At 41.2% G+C, this 17,640-nt stretch overlaps 1 protein-coding gene across 1 annotated transcript in view; it reads left to right on the top strand.

Moving 5' to 3' along the window:
* The window catches only part of MYL3 (myosin light chain 3), a 48,508-nt gene that overhangs the window by 13,372 nt on the left and 17,496 nt on the right, over window positions 1–17,640 (top strand). The window contains exon 2 of the mRNA XM_040433338.1: window positions 16,649–16,676. Coding sequence (XP_040289272.1) covers window positions 16,649–16,676 — 28 coding nt within the window. The remainder of the gene's footprint in view (window positions 1–16,648; window positions 16,677–17,640) is intronic.

The following is a 17,640-nucleotide window of genomic DNA, read 5'->3' as shown; positions in this document are numbered from 1 at the left end:
CCGTCCTCCATTGACTTTCAATGGTGTTCAAGAAGGATCCGTCATGGCTCTAGAAGACATAATACAACCGCATCCGTTCATGATGGATGCATGCGGTTGTATTATTGTAACGGAAGCGTTTTTTGCAGATCCATGACGGATCCGCCCCCAAAAAGCGAGTGTGAAAGTAGCCTTAGCCTGACCGCAGGGGTGTTGTTGGGCTGCTGGGCTGCGCCGCCTGTGGATGTGGTGAAGATAATGAATTCTCCCCTGGATCTAACAGAAAATTGCAGAAATCTTTAGTACATGTAGACGAAAGGACCTGTCATTTTACGACAACCCTCGATGGAAGCCGGTCTGACTCCTCTGCTCTCTCTACAAAGGCCATTTCTGACCACATAGTTCTCCGAGACTGGAAGAGACATTTACAACTAAAAGGCAAAAGCACGCCATTCCCTTCCCCCAACCCATCACCATCCAGTCCTCTCAGCAGAAACTTCTCTTTCTTTTATAAAACTCTAAAATGAGAAATTACAAAATGATAGAAATGACTGACACAAGCCGAAGATCGATGAGAGAATGGAGTAAACACTCCGATGCATTGTTGCTTTCTCCCCAGATAAGTTTATCTCATGGTAACAATGTATCTCCTTTTTGTGACACAATCTAAAACTTTTCAATATTAAAGTGTAAGGCCTCTTGCACACGACCGTATGGCTTTTTCAGTATTTTGTGATCCGCAAAAAACGGATCCGCAAAGAATACGGATGATGTCCGCGTGCATTCCGTTTTTTGCGGAACGGAACAGCTGGCCCCTGATAGAACAGTACTATCCTTGTCCGTTAGGCCTTTTGCACACAAATGTTTTTTTTTTCCATTCACGTTCCGTTTTTTTAGCGCTCCATATACGGACCGTATACAGAACCATTCATTTCAATGGATCCGCAAAAGAAAACGGAAGGTACTCCGTATGTCTTCCGTTTCCGTATTTCCGTGCCGTTCAAAGATAGAACATGTCCAATTATTGTCAGCATAACGGATAAGGATAGTACTGTTCTATCAGGGGCCAGCTGTTTCGTTCCGCAAAAAACGGAATGCACACGGACGTCATCCGTATTTTTTGCGGATCCATTTTTTGCAGACCGCAAAATACTGAAAAAGCCATAGGGCAGTGCGCAAGAGGCTGTATTATGCCGACAATAATAGGACATGTTCTATCTTTGAACGGAACGGAAAAATGGAAATATGGAAGGCATATGAAGTACCTTCTGTTTTTTATGCGGAACCATTGAAATGAATGGTTCCGTATACGGAATGGAAACGGAAAAGAAAACGTTCCTGTGCAAGAGGCTTAAGGGCTCGTTCACACGACTGCATGGCTTTTCCAGTGTTTTGCGGGCCGTTTTTAACGGATCCATTTTTCTGTATGCCATATACATTATACAGTAATTACATAGAATAAATTGGGCTGGGCATAAAATTTTCAATAGATGGTTCCGCAAAAACGGAACGGATACGGAAGAGATACAGATGCATTTCCATATGTGTTCCGTTTTTTTTGCGGACCCATTGACTTGAATGTAGCCACGGAATGTGATTTGTGGGCAATAATAGGACATGTTCTATCTTTGAACAGAACGGAAAAACGGAAATACGGAAACTAAATGCATACGGAGTACATTCCGTTTTGTTTTTTTTCGGAACTATTGAAATGAATGGTTCTGTATACGGACCGTATGCGGAACGCAAAAAACATTTGTGTGAATGAGCCCTAACACTCATGTTTTCATAAAAATATAAAAAATCTATGTTGGCATATGTTACTGCTGCAGCCTTATGCATAGTTTCTTCGCATACACTGTTGTCTTTGAGCATCTCCCTTAGTTATGACTGTTTTGAACCCTACAATATGGGGATCTTCTCAAGAGGTCTTACTGAGAGACACACCCAGGGGTGCACCTAGCCTTTCTGCTGCCTGAAGCGAAAACTGAAACGCGCCTGTAACGGATCTCCTGGCACCACGACCGGGTACCTCCGTTGATAAATGCTCCCAGTGCCTCCCGAGGGCTCCAAGCACTCCACTCGACACCGATACCACCACAGGAACCAGGAACAGCTCTTACAAGAGCTAGGAGTAATAGCCAGGGGAGTATACACGTATAGCAATCCCCACACACATGAGACGAGGCTCTATGTTGAGTGTAAAACAGGAACTCTTTATTGAGGGCTACCCGCCCATATTTATGCAGGTCCCCATCTGGTGGACACGCCCCTAGGGGACCAGATGGAAGAATGTGACACAGGACAGATATGCAGCAATTCAGGATACACAGACACAATACATCCCCACAATGCATCATGGTTTCCTCCTCTCTGCCCTGGAGACACCCGAGGAGTAATTCAATTATCTCTCAGGACAAAGGGAAATCGCCAATACACATGGACAGAAATCACCACCCAAACACACAATGTCACACCCCCACAGCAAACACAGACATTTAACATATACCCAGATAGCTCAAATCTGAGTGCATATCATTAGGTGAATGGCACTCAGACTACATGAATACAATAAAATTAGCTATCTGGGTACCCTCACATAACATAAAATACAATTCAACAGACAGATGGTTCTGTCACACACCTCAAAACCCCACATATCCCCATAATGTATAAATCCATGGATAGCTCTGATCTGGGTGAACAACATATCCAAAAATCACCCAGATCCGAGCAGGGGTTCCCGAATTCCATGGAAGTCACATTTGGCCGACCGCAAGCATGGCTTTCCTGCCCAAAACAGTTCCACAGATTTAAGCTGTGCGCGGCCGGTCTTTCTTCTCCTTTAAAGTTAGTATGGGCCATAATCCTGAGACAAGAGGCTGGCAAACAGACCCCTCCAAAACCCAGTGGCAAGGTTATTTTCACCACACATCTCCCCCTCCCAGGGAAGACTAACCTCACGCCGGTCGGTACCTGAGTTAGTCTGGAAGCCCACCCACAACCAAATACTGGACCTGTTGAATTTGGTAGCCTGTCTCTGTCCAGTGAGTCCACCAAGGTTATGTTGGTAGCTGGTACTCCCGGTCTCTGTGTTGCTCCCTGGCTTGGAGTAGAGGTTGCTTAGTGGGCAGGGATCAGCGGTACTCTGCCCTGGTGCCAGCGCTACCACGGAAGAAGATTGGTTGGAGTCTGGTTGTTGGAGGGGGAGACCGACTGTCTCCCCTTTGGCTAAACATCCCTGTTGCTGGGGGACAGGACCGACTGTCCCTACCCCCTGTGCTGTAAGTGCAGAAACCACGATCCCATCTGCACTGTTGTGGGGCTTACTGTCTCCCCCTGGTGCGTTAAGCTGCCGCTGGGGAGAGGGGGTAACGAGCTCCTCTCCCATACATACTTCCAGCCGCTGGGGAGGGCGACCGACCGTCTCCGCTCCCAATACAGTGTCCTGCTGCTGGGGAAAGGAGACTGGGCTCTCTATTCCCTGATGGACACTCTGCCGCTGGGGGACAGGACCGACTGTCTCTGCCCCCTGTAACTCCGCCTGCCGCTGGGGAATTGAGACTGGGCTCCCAATTCCCTGCAATTCACACTGCCAATAGGGAGAGGGGGTAACAAGCTCCTCTCCCATACATACTTCCAGCCTCTGGGGAGGGAGACCGACTGTTTCCGCTCCCAATACAGTGTCCTGTTGCTGGGGAAAGGAGACTGGGCTCTTTGTTTCCTGTAGGACACTCTGCCGCTGGGGGACAGGACTGACTGTCTCTGCCCCCTGTAACTCAGCCTGCCGCTGAGGAATGGAGACTGGGCTCCCAATTCCCTGCAGGAGCAGTGGAGAGACCTCGGTCTCCACCGGCCACCTGGGGTTCTTCCCAGTAAACATCCACAATATCCTCCCAGCTGAAGGGCTCTGGACCTGGGTCTGACACTCTGCTCTCCTGCTGAGCCTTCTCACTGGAGTGGAACAGCTGCTGGTAGCCCTGTTCCAGCTCCATCTCCCGGGTCACCAGGTGGACCAGGTCCTGCTCAATCTCATGAGTGTCGTCCCAGTCATACCTGCTCTCCCTCCATTCCAAGAGATCATGGAACCGGACTTGTGTAGGGCTCCCAAACTCCATCTCTGAAAAAGTCTCCCATAACAAACCAGGACCATCAAACTCCTCTCTCTCCGGCTTGTCATGCTCAGCTGTCCTGGGTAGGTACTGTGCCCCATACCACCAGAGAGCCTGGTAGGCATCTTCCAGCCACAGCTCCTGCCATGCTAGGAGTTCCAATTCCTTTACCCATTCCTCCCGGGGGCTGCTCTCCCAGGAAGGGCATCTGCAGGGCTACTCGCTTCTGCAACCGCTGGTCTTCCGTGGGGAGTCTCTTGTCCCACATATACTCCACAATACCCAGTACCTGGTACCAGATGCCTTTGCGGACTGCATCTCGGTCATCCATGACACCCTCATCGTACTCCACTGCTGTTTCCATTCTGGTGCTGTCAGGGTCGCTGTACTAGGACATGCGTTGCCCTCAAATTGTAAAATCCATGGTGTCTCCTGTAGCTGTCCTTCTGGCTGTGGGAACGATCCCGCCGCTTCCCACCAATGTAACGGATCTCTTGGCACCCCAACCGGGTACCTCCGTTGATAAATGCTCCCAGTGCCTCCCGAGGACTCCAAGCACTCCACTCGACACCGATACCACCACAGGAACCAGGAACAGCTCTTACAAGAGCTAGGAGTAATAGCCAGGGGAGTATACACGTATAGCAATCCCCACACACATGAGATGAGGCTCTATGTTGAGTGTAAAACAGGAACTCTTTATTGAGGGCTACCCGCCCATATTTATGCAGGTCCCCATCTGGTGGACACGCCCCTAGGGGACCAGATGGAAGACTGTGACACAGGACAGATATGCAGCAATTCAGGATACACAGACACAATACATCCCCACAATGCATCATGGTTTCCTCCTCTCTGCCCTGGAGACACCCGAGGAGCAATTCAATTATCTCTCAGGACAAAGGGAAATCGCCAATACACATGTGGGGAGAACAGGATAGAAATCACCATTTAAACATACAATGTCACAACCCTTACAGTAAACACAGACATTTAACATATCCCCAGATAGCTCAAGTCTGAGTGCATATTATTAGGTGAATTGCACTCAGACTACATGAATACAATAAAATTAGCTATCTGGGTACCCTCACATAACATACAATCCAATTCCACAGACAGATGGTTCTGTCACACACCTCAAAACCCCACATATCCCCATAATGTATACATCCATGGATAGCTCTGATCTGGGTGAACAACATATCCAAAAATCACCCAGATCCGATCAGGGGTTCCCGAATTCCATGGAAGTCACATTTGGCCGACCGCAAGCATGGCTTTCCTGCCCAAAACAGTTCCACAGATTTAAGCTGTGCGGCTGGTCTTTCTTCTCCTCTAAAGTTAGTATGGGCCATAATCCTGAGGCAAGAGGCTGGCAAACAGGCCCCTCCAAAACCCAGTGGCGAGGTTATTTTCACCACAGCGCCCCCCCCATGCCAATTTCTTAACCTAACCCCTTTGCTACAATGAAATCGCTCATTCCCCATGGTCCTTCCGCTGCCCCTCCTCTTGCTCGCCTGGTGCTGCTTGCCTCACCTGGCCTCATTGGTGGTGCGCCCCTGTACACGCCTCCTTACTCTGGAGCCTGATGCAGGCAGTGTGCACATTCTGTCTTCTGTTTACACTAAAGGGAAGACAGACAAGCCCCAGCAAAGTTCTTTTAAGGGACCCGTGGAAAGGGACAGGGGACATTAATGAAAGCTGTTATTGACAGACTAACTACATGCCTAGCTTTAATAAACTAGCAAATAAAAAAAATGACAGTTACACTTTAATCTAAAACTGTATTTCTTACAGTAAAGACTGTATGACACCTGGGGAGAAGCATTCCATCCCGCAATCGCCTATTCGTCAATGGAGGAGACCTCTGCTATTACATTATATACATGGGAGGAGTGATCACTAATGCCATTGCTTGTCCCCGTATTGAATCATTGTTTGCCGGCAAAAGACGATGATTATACTGCATGATCTGCGCAAGTGACAAGCAACAAGCATGATGCTCATTCGTCAGATAGTCGAAGGCAGTATCACACAGGCAGATCATCACTCACTTGTCAGCGATGTTCTGTCCTACACCCGACTTGTGTAATACAGCCTTAACAGTATCACCAATATATTAAGTCAATGAGCCTACAAGAGGAGAAAACGAAATATAGAAGATGAGAAAAGTGACTGAAATATCTACCTTGTATAATGTCTATTATATCCACACACATGAGAAAGAATAACAGCCTACAATATATGGAGAAAAGAACAGGATTATAACAACTTCTTACCATATCACCTGCATCAAGATAGTCAGAGCTCAATGCCACAAGATGATAGACCTGGAAAAATGTTTAAGTTTCTCATAAAGCCTGAGAGAGTAAAGCATTTATTTTTTTAAAAGCAGGTTATATTGCACAAGTTCTCTCACAATGATTTAGAAATAGACGAAAAGGTAAAGAGGAAAACGTCTGTGTTGCTCCCTATGTACAAGAATATAACTACTATAATACTGCTCCTATGCACAAGAATATAACTACTATAATACTGCCTCCTGTGCACAAGAATATAACTACTATAATACTGCTCCTACTGTATGTACAAGAATATAACTACTATAATACTGCCTCCTATGTACAAGAATATAACTACTATAATACTGCTCCTATGTACAAGAATATAACTACTATAATACTGCTCCTATGTACAAGAATATAACTACTATAATACTGCTCCTATGTTCAAGAATATAACTACTATAACACTGCCTCCTATGCACAAGAATATAACTACTATAATACTGCTCCTATGTACAAGAATATAACTACTATAATACTGCCTCCTATGTACAAGAATATAACTACTATAATACTGCTCCTATGTACAAGACTATAACTACTATAATACTGCCTCCTATGCACAAGAATATAACTACTATAATACTGCTCCTATGTACAAGAATATAACTACTATAATACTGCCTCCTATGTACAAAAATATAACTACTATAATACTGCTCCTATGTACAAGAATATAACTACTATAATACTGCTCCTATGTACAAGAATATAACTACTATAATACTGCTCCTATGTTCAAGAATATAACTACTATAATACTGCCTCCTATGTACAAGAATATCACTACTATAACACTGCCTCCTATGTACAAGAATATAACTACTATAATACTGCCTCCTATGTACAATAATATTACTACTATAATACTGCTCCTATGTACAAGAATATAACTACTATAATACTGCTCCTATGTACAAGAGTATAACTACTATAATACTGCTCCTATGTTCAAGAATATAACTACTATAACACTGCCTCCTATGCACAAGAATATAACTACTATAATACTGCTCCTATGTACAAGAATATAACTACTATAATACTGCCTCCTATGTACAAGAATATAACTACTATAATACTGCTCCTATGTACAAGACTATAACTACTATAATACTGCCTCCTATGCACAAGAATATAACTACTATAATACTGCTCCTATGTACAAGACTATAACTACTATAATACTGCCTCCTATGTACAAAAATATAACTACTATAATACTGCTCCTATGTACAAGAATATAACTACTATAATACTGCTCCTATGTACAAGAATATAACTACTATAATACTGCTCCTATGTTCAAGAATATAACTACTATAATACTGCCTCCTATGTACAAGAATATCACTACTATAACACTGCCTCCTATGTACAAGAATATAACTACTATAATACTGCCTCCTATGTACAATAATATTACTACTATAATACTGCTCCTATGTACAAGAATATAACTACTATAATACTGCTCCTATGTACAAGAGTATAACTACTATAATACTGCTCCTATGGACAAGAATATAACTATTATAATACTGCTTCTATGTACAAGAATATAACAACTATAATACTGCTCCTATGTACAAGAATATAACTACTATAATACTGCTCCTATGCACAAGAATATAACTACTATAATACTGCCTCCTGTGCACAAGAATATAACTACTATAATACTGCTCCTACTGTATGTACAAGAATATAACTACTATAATACTGCCTCCTATGTACAAGAATATAACTACTATAATACTGCTCCTATGTACAAGAATATAACTACTATAATACTGCTCCTATGTACAAGAATATAACTACTATAATACTGCTCCTATGTTCAAGAATATAACTACTATAACACTGCCTCCTATGCACAAGAATATAACTACTATAATACTGCTCCTATGTACAAGAATATAACTACTATAATACTGCCTCCTATGTACAAGAATATAACTACTATAATACTGCTCCTATGTACAAGACTATAACTACTATAATACTGCCTCCTATGCACAAGAATATAACTACTATAATACTGCTCCTATGTACAAGAATATAACTACTATAATACTGCCTCCTATGTACAAGAATATAACTACTATAATACTGCTCCTATGTACAAGAATATAACTACTATAATACTGCTCCTATGTACAAGAATATAACTACTATAATACTGCTCCTATGTTCAAGAATATAACTACTATAATACTGCCTCCTATGTACAAGAATATCACTACTATAACACTGCCTCCTATGTACAAGAATATAACTACTATAATACTGCCTCCTATGTACAATAATATTACTACTATAATACTGCTCCTATGTACAAGAATATAACTACTATAATACTGCTCCTATGTACAAGAGTATAACTACTATAATACTGCTCCTATGTTCAAGAATATAACTACTATAACACTGCCTCCTATGCACAAGAATATAACTACTATAATACTGCTCCTATGTACAAGAATATAACTACTATAATACTGCCTCCTATGTACAAGAATATAACTACTATAATACTGCTCCTATGTACAAGACTATAACTACTATAATACTGCCTCCTATGCACAAGAATATAACTACTATAATACTGCTCCTATGTACAAGAATATAACTACTATAATACTGCCTCCTATGTACAAAAATATAACTACTATAATACTGCTCCTATGTACAAGAATATAACTACTATAATACTGCTCCTATGTACAAGAATATAACTACTATAATACTGCTCCTATGTTCAAGAATATAACTACTATAATACTGCCTCCTATGTACAAGAATATCACTACTATAACACTGCCTCCTATGTACAAGAATATAACTACTATAATACTGCCTCCTATGTACAATAATATTACTACTATAATACTGCTCCTATGTACAAGAATATAACTACTATAATACTGCTCCTATGTACAAGAGTATAACTACTATAATACTGCTCCTATGGACAAGAATATAACTATTATAATACTGCTTCTATGTACAAGAATATAACAACTATAATACTGCTCCTATGTACAAGAATATAACTACTATAATACTGCCTCCTATGTGCAAGAATATAACTACTATAATACTGCTCCTATGTACAAGAATATAACTATAATAATACTGCTCCTATGGACAAGAATATAACTAGTATAATACTGCTCCTATGTATAAGAATATAACTACTATAATACTGCTCCTATGTACAAGAATATAACTACTATAATACTGCTCCTATGTACAAGAATATAACTTCTATAATACAGCCGCCTATGTACAAGAGTATAACTACTATAATACTGCTCCTATGTACAAGAATATATCTACTATAATACTGCTCCTATGTACAAGAGTATAACTACTATAATACTGCCTCCTATGTACAAGAATATAACTACTATATTACTGCTCCTATGTACAAGAATATAACTACTATATTACTGCTCCTATGTAGAAGAATATAACTACTATAATACTGCTCCTATGTACAAGAAAATAACTACTATAATACTGCCCCCTATGTACAAGAATATAACTACTATAATACTGCACCTATGTACAAGAATACAACTACTATAATACTGCTCCTATGTACAAGAATATAACTACTATAATACTGCTTCTATGTACAAGAATATAACTACTATAATACTGCCTCCTATGTACAAGAATATAACTACTATAATACTGCCTCCTATGTACAAGAATATAACTACTATAATACTCCTCCTATGTACAAGAATATAACTACTATAATACTGCTCCTATGTACAAGAATATAACTACTATAATACTGCCTCCTATGTACAAGAATATAACTACTATAATACTGCTCCTATGTACAAGAATATAACTACTATAATACTGCCTCCTATGTACAAGAATATAACTACTATAATGCTGCTCCTATGTACAAGAATATAACTACTATAATACTGCTTCTATGTACAAGAATATAACTACTATAATACTGCTCCTATGTACAAGAATATAACTACTATAATACTGCTCCTATGTACAAGAATATAAGTACTATAATACTGCTCCTATGTACAAGAATATAACTACTATAATACTGCTCCTATGTACAAGAATATAACTATTATAATACTGCCCCTATGTACAAGAATATAACTACTATAATACTGCTCCTATGTACAAGAATATAACTACTATAATACTGCTCCTATGTACAAGAATATAATTACTATAATACTGCTCCTATGTACAAGAATATAACTACTATAATACTGCTCCTATGTACAAGAATATAACTACTATAATACTGCTCCTATGTACAAGAATATAACTACTATAATACTGTCTCCTATGTACAAGAATATAACTACTATAATACTGCTCCTATGTACAGGAATATAACTACTATAATACTGCTCCTATGTACTAGAATATAACTACTATAATACTGCCCCTATGTACAAGAATATAACTACTATAATACTGCTCCTATGTACAAGAATATAACTACTATAATACTGCTCCTATGTGCAAGAATATAACTACTATAATACTGCTCCTATGTACAAGAATATAACTACTATAATACTGCTCCTATGTGCAAGAATATAACTACTATAATACTGCTCCTATGTACAAGAATATAACTACTATAATACTGCCTACTATGTACAAGAATATAACTATTATAATACTTCTCCTATGGACAAGAATATAACTATTATAATACTGCCTCCTATGGATAAGAATATAACTATTATAATACTTCTCCTATGGACAAGAATATAACTACTATAATACTGCTTCTATGTACAAGAATATAACTACTATAATACTGCCCCTATGTACAAGAATATAACTACTATAATACTGCTCCTATGTACAAGAATATAACTACTATAATACTGCTCCTATGTACAAGAATATAATTACTATAATACTGCTCCTATGTACAAGAATATAACTACTATAATACTGCTCCTATGTACAAGAATATAACTACTATAATACTGCTCCTATGTACAGGAATATAACTACTATAATACTGCTCCTATGTACTAGAATATAACTACTATAATACTGCCCCTATGTACAAGAATATAACTACTATAATACTGCTCCTATGTACAAGAATATAACTACTATAATACTGCCTCCTATGTACAAGAATATAACTACTATAATACTGCCTCCTATGTACAAGAATATAACTACTATAATACTGCCTCCTATGTACAAGAATATAACTACTATAATACTGCTCCTATGTACAAGAATATAACTACTATAATACTGCTCCTATGTGCAAGAATATAACTACTATAATACTGCTCCTATGTACAAGAATATAACTACTATAATACTGCTCCTATGTGCAAGAATATAACTACTATAATACTGCTCCTATGTACAAGAATATAACTACTATAATACTGCCTCCTATGTACAAGAATATAACTATTATAATACTTCTCCTATGGACAAGAATATAACTATTATAATACTGCCTCCTATGGATAAGAATATAACTATTATAATACTTCTCCTATGGACAAGAATATAACTACTATAATACTGCTCCTATGGACAAGAATATAACTATTATAATACTGCTCCTATGTACAAGTATATAACTACTATAATACTGCTCCTATGGACAAGAATATAACTACTATAATACTACACAAATGTAACTGATATATTGGTACAGTAGAATTTCAATGGTTGGTGTTTTTTTCCTGGCAGTGATCAGGATTTTCTGTAGAATGTTCTGGACTCTCCTCTAGACATTGTCCTGCAGTTCCTCCTGTGGTTTGGCTGGTATCCTGGGGGTTGTAGTGCAGCGTGTAATCTGCGGTTCCTACGATAATGGCCGCTCTCCTTGTCCCGGGTAACATTATGTCGAATATTTTTCTGCTACCCATGGAAACATTCTTTGTTTTATGTGTTATTTGCAGCACTCTCTCCCCTCCGTGCTCGGTTCGGGAGGATGTGGTCTCCCCCTTTATGTGAGTCATTGTGAGGTCTCTGCCGTCATGGCTGTTGTCGGTCACTTTTTGTTATTACATTTCTGAAGTTCCTCATAATGAGGAGGTCTCATTAGTGCGAGTCTTATGGGTGTCAGGGGAGTCACATACAGAACACTGCGCTCTCGCTGCGACGTCTGGAGCCCGGCCCAGCCTCTGAGGTTGAGGTTGATTGTTCCTTGGGCACCAAAAACTGAAATAACAATTTTGCTCTTGCGGGAAGAGAGCTTGTAAAACTGGAGCGGCCAGAAAGTGGGCGATGGTCCCTTATGTAAACAAAGCTTAATGATACAATGATAGGAGTCCTGATGGCAGTAGTACGGCACGTGAACACTGGTAAACAAGGACCCAGTGGACAGCTGGATCACTGGGGACTGTAGAGGGGAGGATGTTTTTCTTTTTATAAAGGTCGGCCCTCACCTTTTTTGCTGCCCTGAGGAGGAGGTTCAGGAGGAGAATGCGGACCCCATGCACAGCTGTATTGGTGGTGGTAATAGCTGCACCTGTGGTGGTGGGACAGTGGCAGGTGAGGCAAATGCACAGCAGAGGAGGTGGCCAAGGAGCCCACCATGATATCTCACACTATGATACAGGCAGCAGGTGAGGACTCCAATGATGATTGCGTGCTGGACAGGACCTGGGAGCCGGATCGGGGTAACAGCCAGGGCCACGTCTGCTTCAGGACCTGGTGATGGCGTGGACACTGTGGATGGGTGAAGCCTACAATGAGGCAGAGCTAAGCCAAGCTCGGCTGCCTGTAGCCATGTATGAGCAACTGTCCTATGGCGCTTTTTCTCCACAAGGCCGACACAGAAAACCACAGCCATGTGCAAGATGTGCAGGATTAAAATAAGCCGTGGCGGTTCAAACACAATCATAGCTGTCTGAGCTTTTTTGCAGAACATGAGGTGGCATCACCATTAGGGAAAATACAACTGGCCAGCATTCCCAATCAGAAGAAGTCTGTCCTCCTTCTTCTGGTCCTCTTTGTGGCAGCCAACCCGCATCCTCGAGCAATACGCAATCTTTGTCATCATCACCTTCTTCTTCTCCTTGTCCTTGACTCTATAATGGAATGTTTGGCCGTGAAAAAAACGCTTCTCTACCAGCAATTAGCCTGTCTACAAGCTGAGCCCCCACCTGGCAAGTGTTCCTTGTACTCTCACCTGGCAGAGAACGCTCACCACTCCCTGCGATTCTCACTGGAGCAGCTGTTACGAGGAGGGACAATACATGAAACGTCTCTCATGACCCACTGGATCAATGTTTTTTATGGGACCGGAGACGCAGCACCCTAGCAATATTGTAAAGACAGGACCTTTTGACCCCCAAAGCCCCCTTACCCACTCATTCTTCGGTATGGCTCCTACTGCAGGCAGCTCCATGCACGGACTCTTTGCCCATCTCCAACAGCAGCACCTGGCAAGGCAGCACCAGCAACATCCTCCAGTGTCATCTCGAAGAGGGTTTCACCACTACTACTACTACTACTACTACTACTATTCAGGGGCGGACTGACCGGTCGGGCACTTCGGACATTGTCCGAGGGCCCGGCCGGGATGGGGGCCCGCCGCAGAATAACATTATGTGTTAATGTTATGCTAGCCTGGTAATGGCAGCGCGCCCTGCTCACTGTAATATGTGAACAACTTGAAATCGTACTATTAATACTATTAATACCATCACTACTACTATTACTACTACTAGTACTAGTACTACTATCACTACTACTATTACTACTATTAATACTATTACAACTACTATTACTACCACTACTATCACCGCTACTACTACTATTACTTCCATCACCACTACTGCCACTACTACTACTCGTACTACTATCACCACTAGTACTACTACCACTACTACTATCACTACTACTACAGTTACTACCATCACTACTACTAGTACTACCACTACTATTAATACTATCACCACTACTACTACCATCACCACTACTTCTACTATTAGTACTATTACAACTACTATTACTACCACTACTATCGCCACTACTACTACTTTTACTACTATCACCACTACTACTACTAGAACTACTATTACCACTAGTACTACTACCACTACTACTACTACCACTGCTATTACTACTAGTACTACTACTATTACTACTATCACTACTACTACTACTACTATTAGTACTATTATAACTACTATTAATACCACTACTATCACCACCACCACCACTACTACTACTATTACTACCATCACCACCACTACTATTAGTACTAAAACTACCACTACCACCACCCATTGACAGCTGACCTACTGCCTTGTATGTTCCATGCTATACTGCTTCTGCTGCTGCTACTATTGCCCCAACGTGCTTCTTAATACCCTCCCCTCTCCACAGTGCACTGATGCTACTACTACTACTACCACTACTACTACTATTATTACTACTACTACTTCTACCACTACTTCTACTCCCATCTTCCCTCTCCACATCCACACTGCTGCTGCTACTACTACTTTTATTACTACTACCCCTACTACTACTCCAATATTCCCTCTCCACATCCACACTGCACTGCTGCTGCTACTACTACTTTTATTACTACTACTACTACTACTCCCATCTTCCCTCTCCACATCCACACTGCACTGCTGCTGCTACTACTACTTTTATTACTACTACTACTACTCCCATCTTCCCTCTCCACATCCACACTGCACTGCTGCTACTACTACTTTTATTACTACTACTACTACTCCCATCTTCCCTCTCCACATCCACACTGCACTGCTGCATCTACTACTACTTTTATTACTACTACTACTCCCATCTTCCCTCTCCACATCCACACTGCACTGCTGCTACTACTACTTTTATTACTACTACTACTACTCCCATCTTCCCTCTCCACATCCACACTGCACTGCTGCATCTACTACTACTTTTATTACTACTACTACTCCCATCTTCCCTCTCCACATTCACACTGCACTGCTGCAGCTACTACTACTTTTATTACTACTACTACTACTCCCATCTTCCCTCTCCACATCCACACTGCACTGCACTGCTGCTGCTACTACTTTTATTACTACTACTACTACTCCCATCTTCCCTCTCCACATCCACATTGCACTGCTGCAGCTACTACTACTTTTATTACTACTACTACTACTCCCATCTTCCCTCTCCACATCCACACTGCACTGCACTGCTGCTGCTACTACTTTTATTACTACTACTACTACTCCCATCTTCCCTCTCCACATCCACACTGCACTGCTGCTGCTCCCAATTAAAAGGGAGATTTTTTTAGGCTCGTTCACAATGAGACACTTTTCCTTCTGACCGTCAGCACTTGTGCGCATCGTGCGGGCAGCGTTCTGACCCTGTCAAGGCAGACTTTTTGGCCACTTGGTCCCCCGAGCCTCTTTACTTTTATCCCATAACACTGTGTGCGGTTAAACATCATCTGCTCCCGATTAGGGACAATTTTTGGAATCTTTGGAACATGAAGAAGCAGAAGACTTGTGCCGGCGCGGTGTGATATTAAACACGCTGTATGTTACCGCCATCATACGTGCTTTTCCCTATAGCTATGTATGTCAGCTTCACTCAGACATCATTTACTATTGTTATCATTGCATTCCAGAGTTTGGGGGGGGAGGGAAAAACTTAATAAAAAATTGTCTTCCTCTAATCAGATGTATATATATCGCTATATGCGCCATAAAACTGCTATAGAGTCCCAGGAGAGAAGCCCCCGGCTCCAGGTCCTGCACCATCACCAGAAATCTATAGCTTCAAAGCGCATCAGAGGCCTCTCTACTATGGCCAATAGTGTGGTTTGGACTGGTGGAAGATTCCTGGCTGACACAGAGGTGTTAATGGAAATAAGGGTTACTCCAGGATGATGGGGGTTGGAGTTAACCATGTTAGCGGGTCTTCACAGTACGACCTCAGGCAGAGCAGAATTCCTAGGTTGTAGATGGGTTTGGCATAGGTTCAGGTGAGTACTTTGTGGAGATAATGGGAAGGTGGCTCCAACTGCTGGTCTCCAGACTGTGACCGTTCGGACCTGCTGGGAGTTGTAGTATAATCAGATGTAGAGTCGATGCCTTAGGTAGACATATTTCTCCCACCCCAACCCCGGACATGACTCCCGCCGTCAGGTTGACCGGACCATTTGCTAATCTTTATTTTTCTGTTTTTCCACAGATTGAATTCTCGTCGGATCAGATAGAAGGTAAGAAACAAACACAATCAGAAGATACAAGTATAATGCTTATTTATACATATACATATAGGCGCAGTATTAGAGTAACTACAATACTCACAAAAAGTCAGGGATATTTGGCTTTCGGGTGGAAAATGTAAGAAGTTCCTGCTCCAGTGATATTATATCATGAGAGTCGGGCATTTAAGTAGAAGCAGCAATGGTGATTTCCTCATCTCAAACCATTTATTGAAACAAAAGCCGACACCAGTGCTGGGTAGACCGCCACAAAATGTCAGTGTCCCAGGAACTTGTCATGTGGCCTTCAGTAGTGTTGATCGCGAATATTCTAATTGCTAATTTTTATGGCAAATATCGGCACTTTGAGAATTCGCAAAGATTTAGAATATAGTGCTATATCTTCGTAATCGCGAATATTCTATTTTTTTTTCATCAGTGACCTCCCTTCTTGCTTGTGGGCCAATGAGAAGGCTGCAATGTCTTTGTCTGAGCTTAGCAACATCCCTAGCAACCAATAGGAAAGTTGCCCACCCCTTACTATATAAGAACCTCCCCAGCAGCCATTGTATGCAGTTCTGAGAGAGAGCAGTGACATTGCTGAGCTCTGCGCTTTCATCTGGATCCTATTCCTTATACAATTACATTAGTTAGCTCATATATATAATACAGATAGTCAGTGCAGGTTATATCCTGATATAGCTAGTCAGTGTAGGTTATATCCTGATATAGATAGTCAGTGTAGGTTATATCCTGATATAGATAGTCAGTGTAGGTTATATCCTGATATAGATAGTCAGTGTAGGTTATATCCTGATATAGATAGTCAGTGTAGGTTATATCCTGATATAGATAGTCAGTGTAGGTTATATCCTGATATAGATAGTCAGTGTAGGTTATATCCCGATATAGTGGAGCTGAGAGGTTCCAGTGCAGGGTGTTAGGTAGTGTGATAGGGATTACTGTTTCTCTGCTG

This window comes from Bufo bufo, chromosome 5 (genome assembly GCF_905171765.1).
Source record: "Bufo bufo chromosome 5, aBufBuf1.1, whole genome shotgun sequence".
In the NCBI taxonomy this organism is placed as follows: Eukaryota; Metazoa; Chordata; class Amphibia; order Anura; family Bufonidae; genus Bufo; species Bufo bufo.
This window is presented reverse-complemented; position numbering and strand designations above follow the sequence as displayed.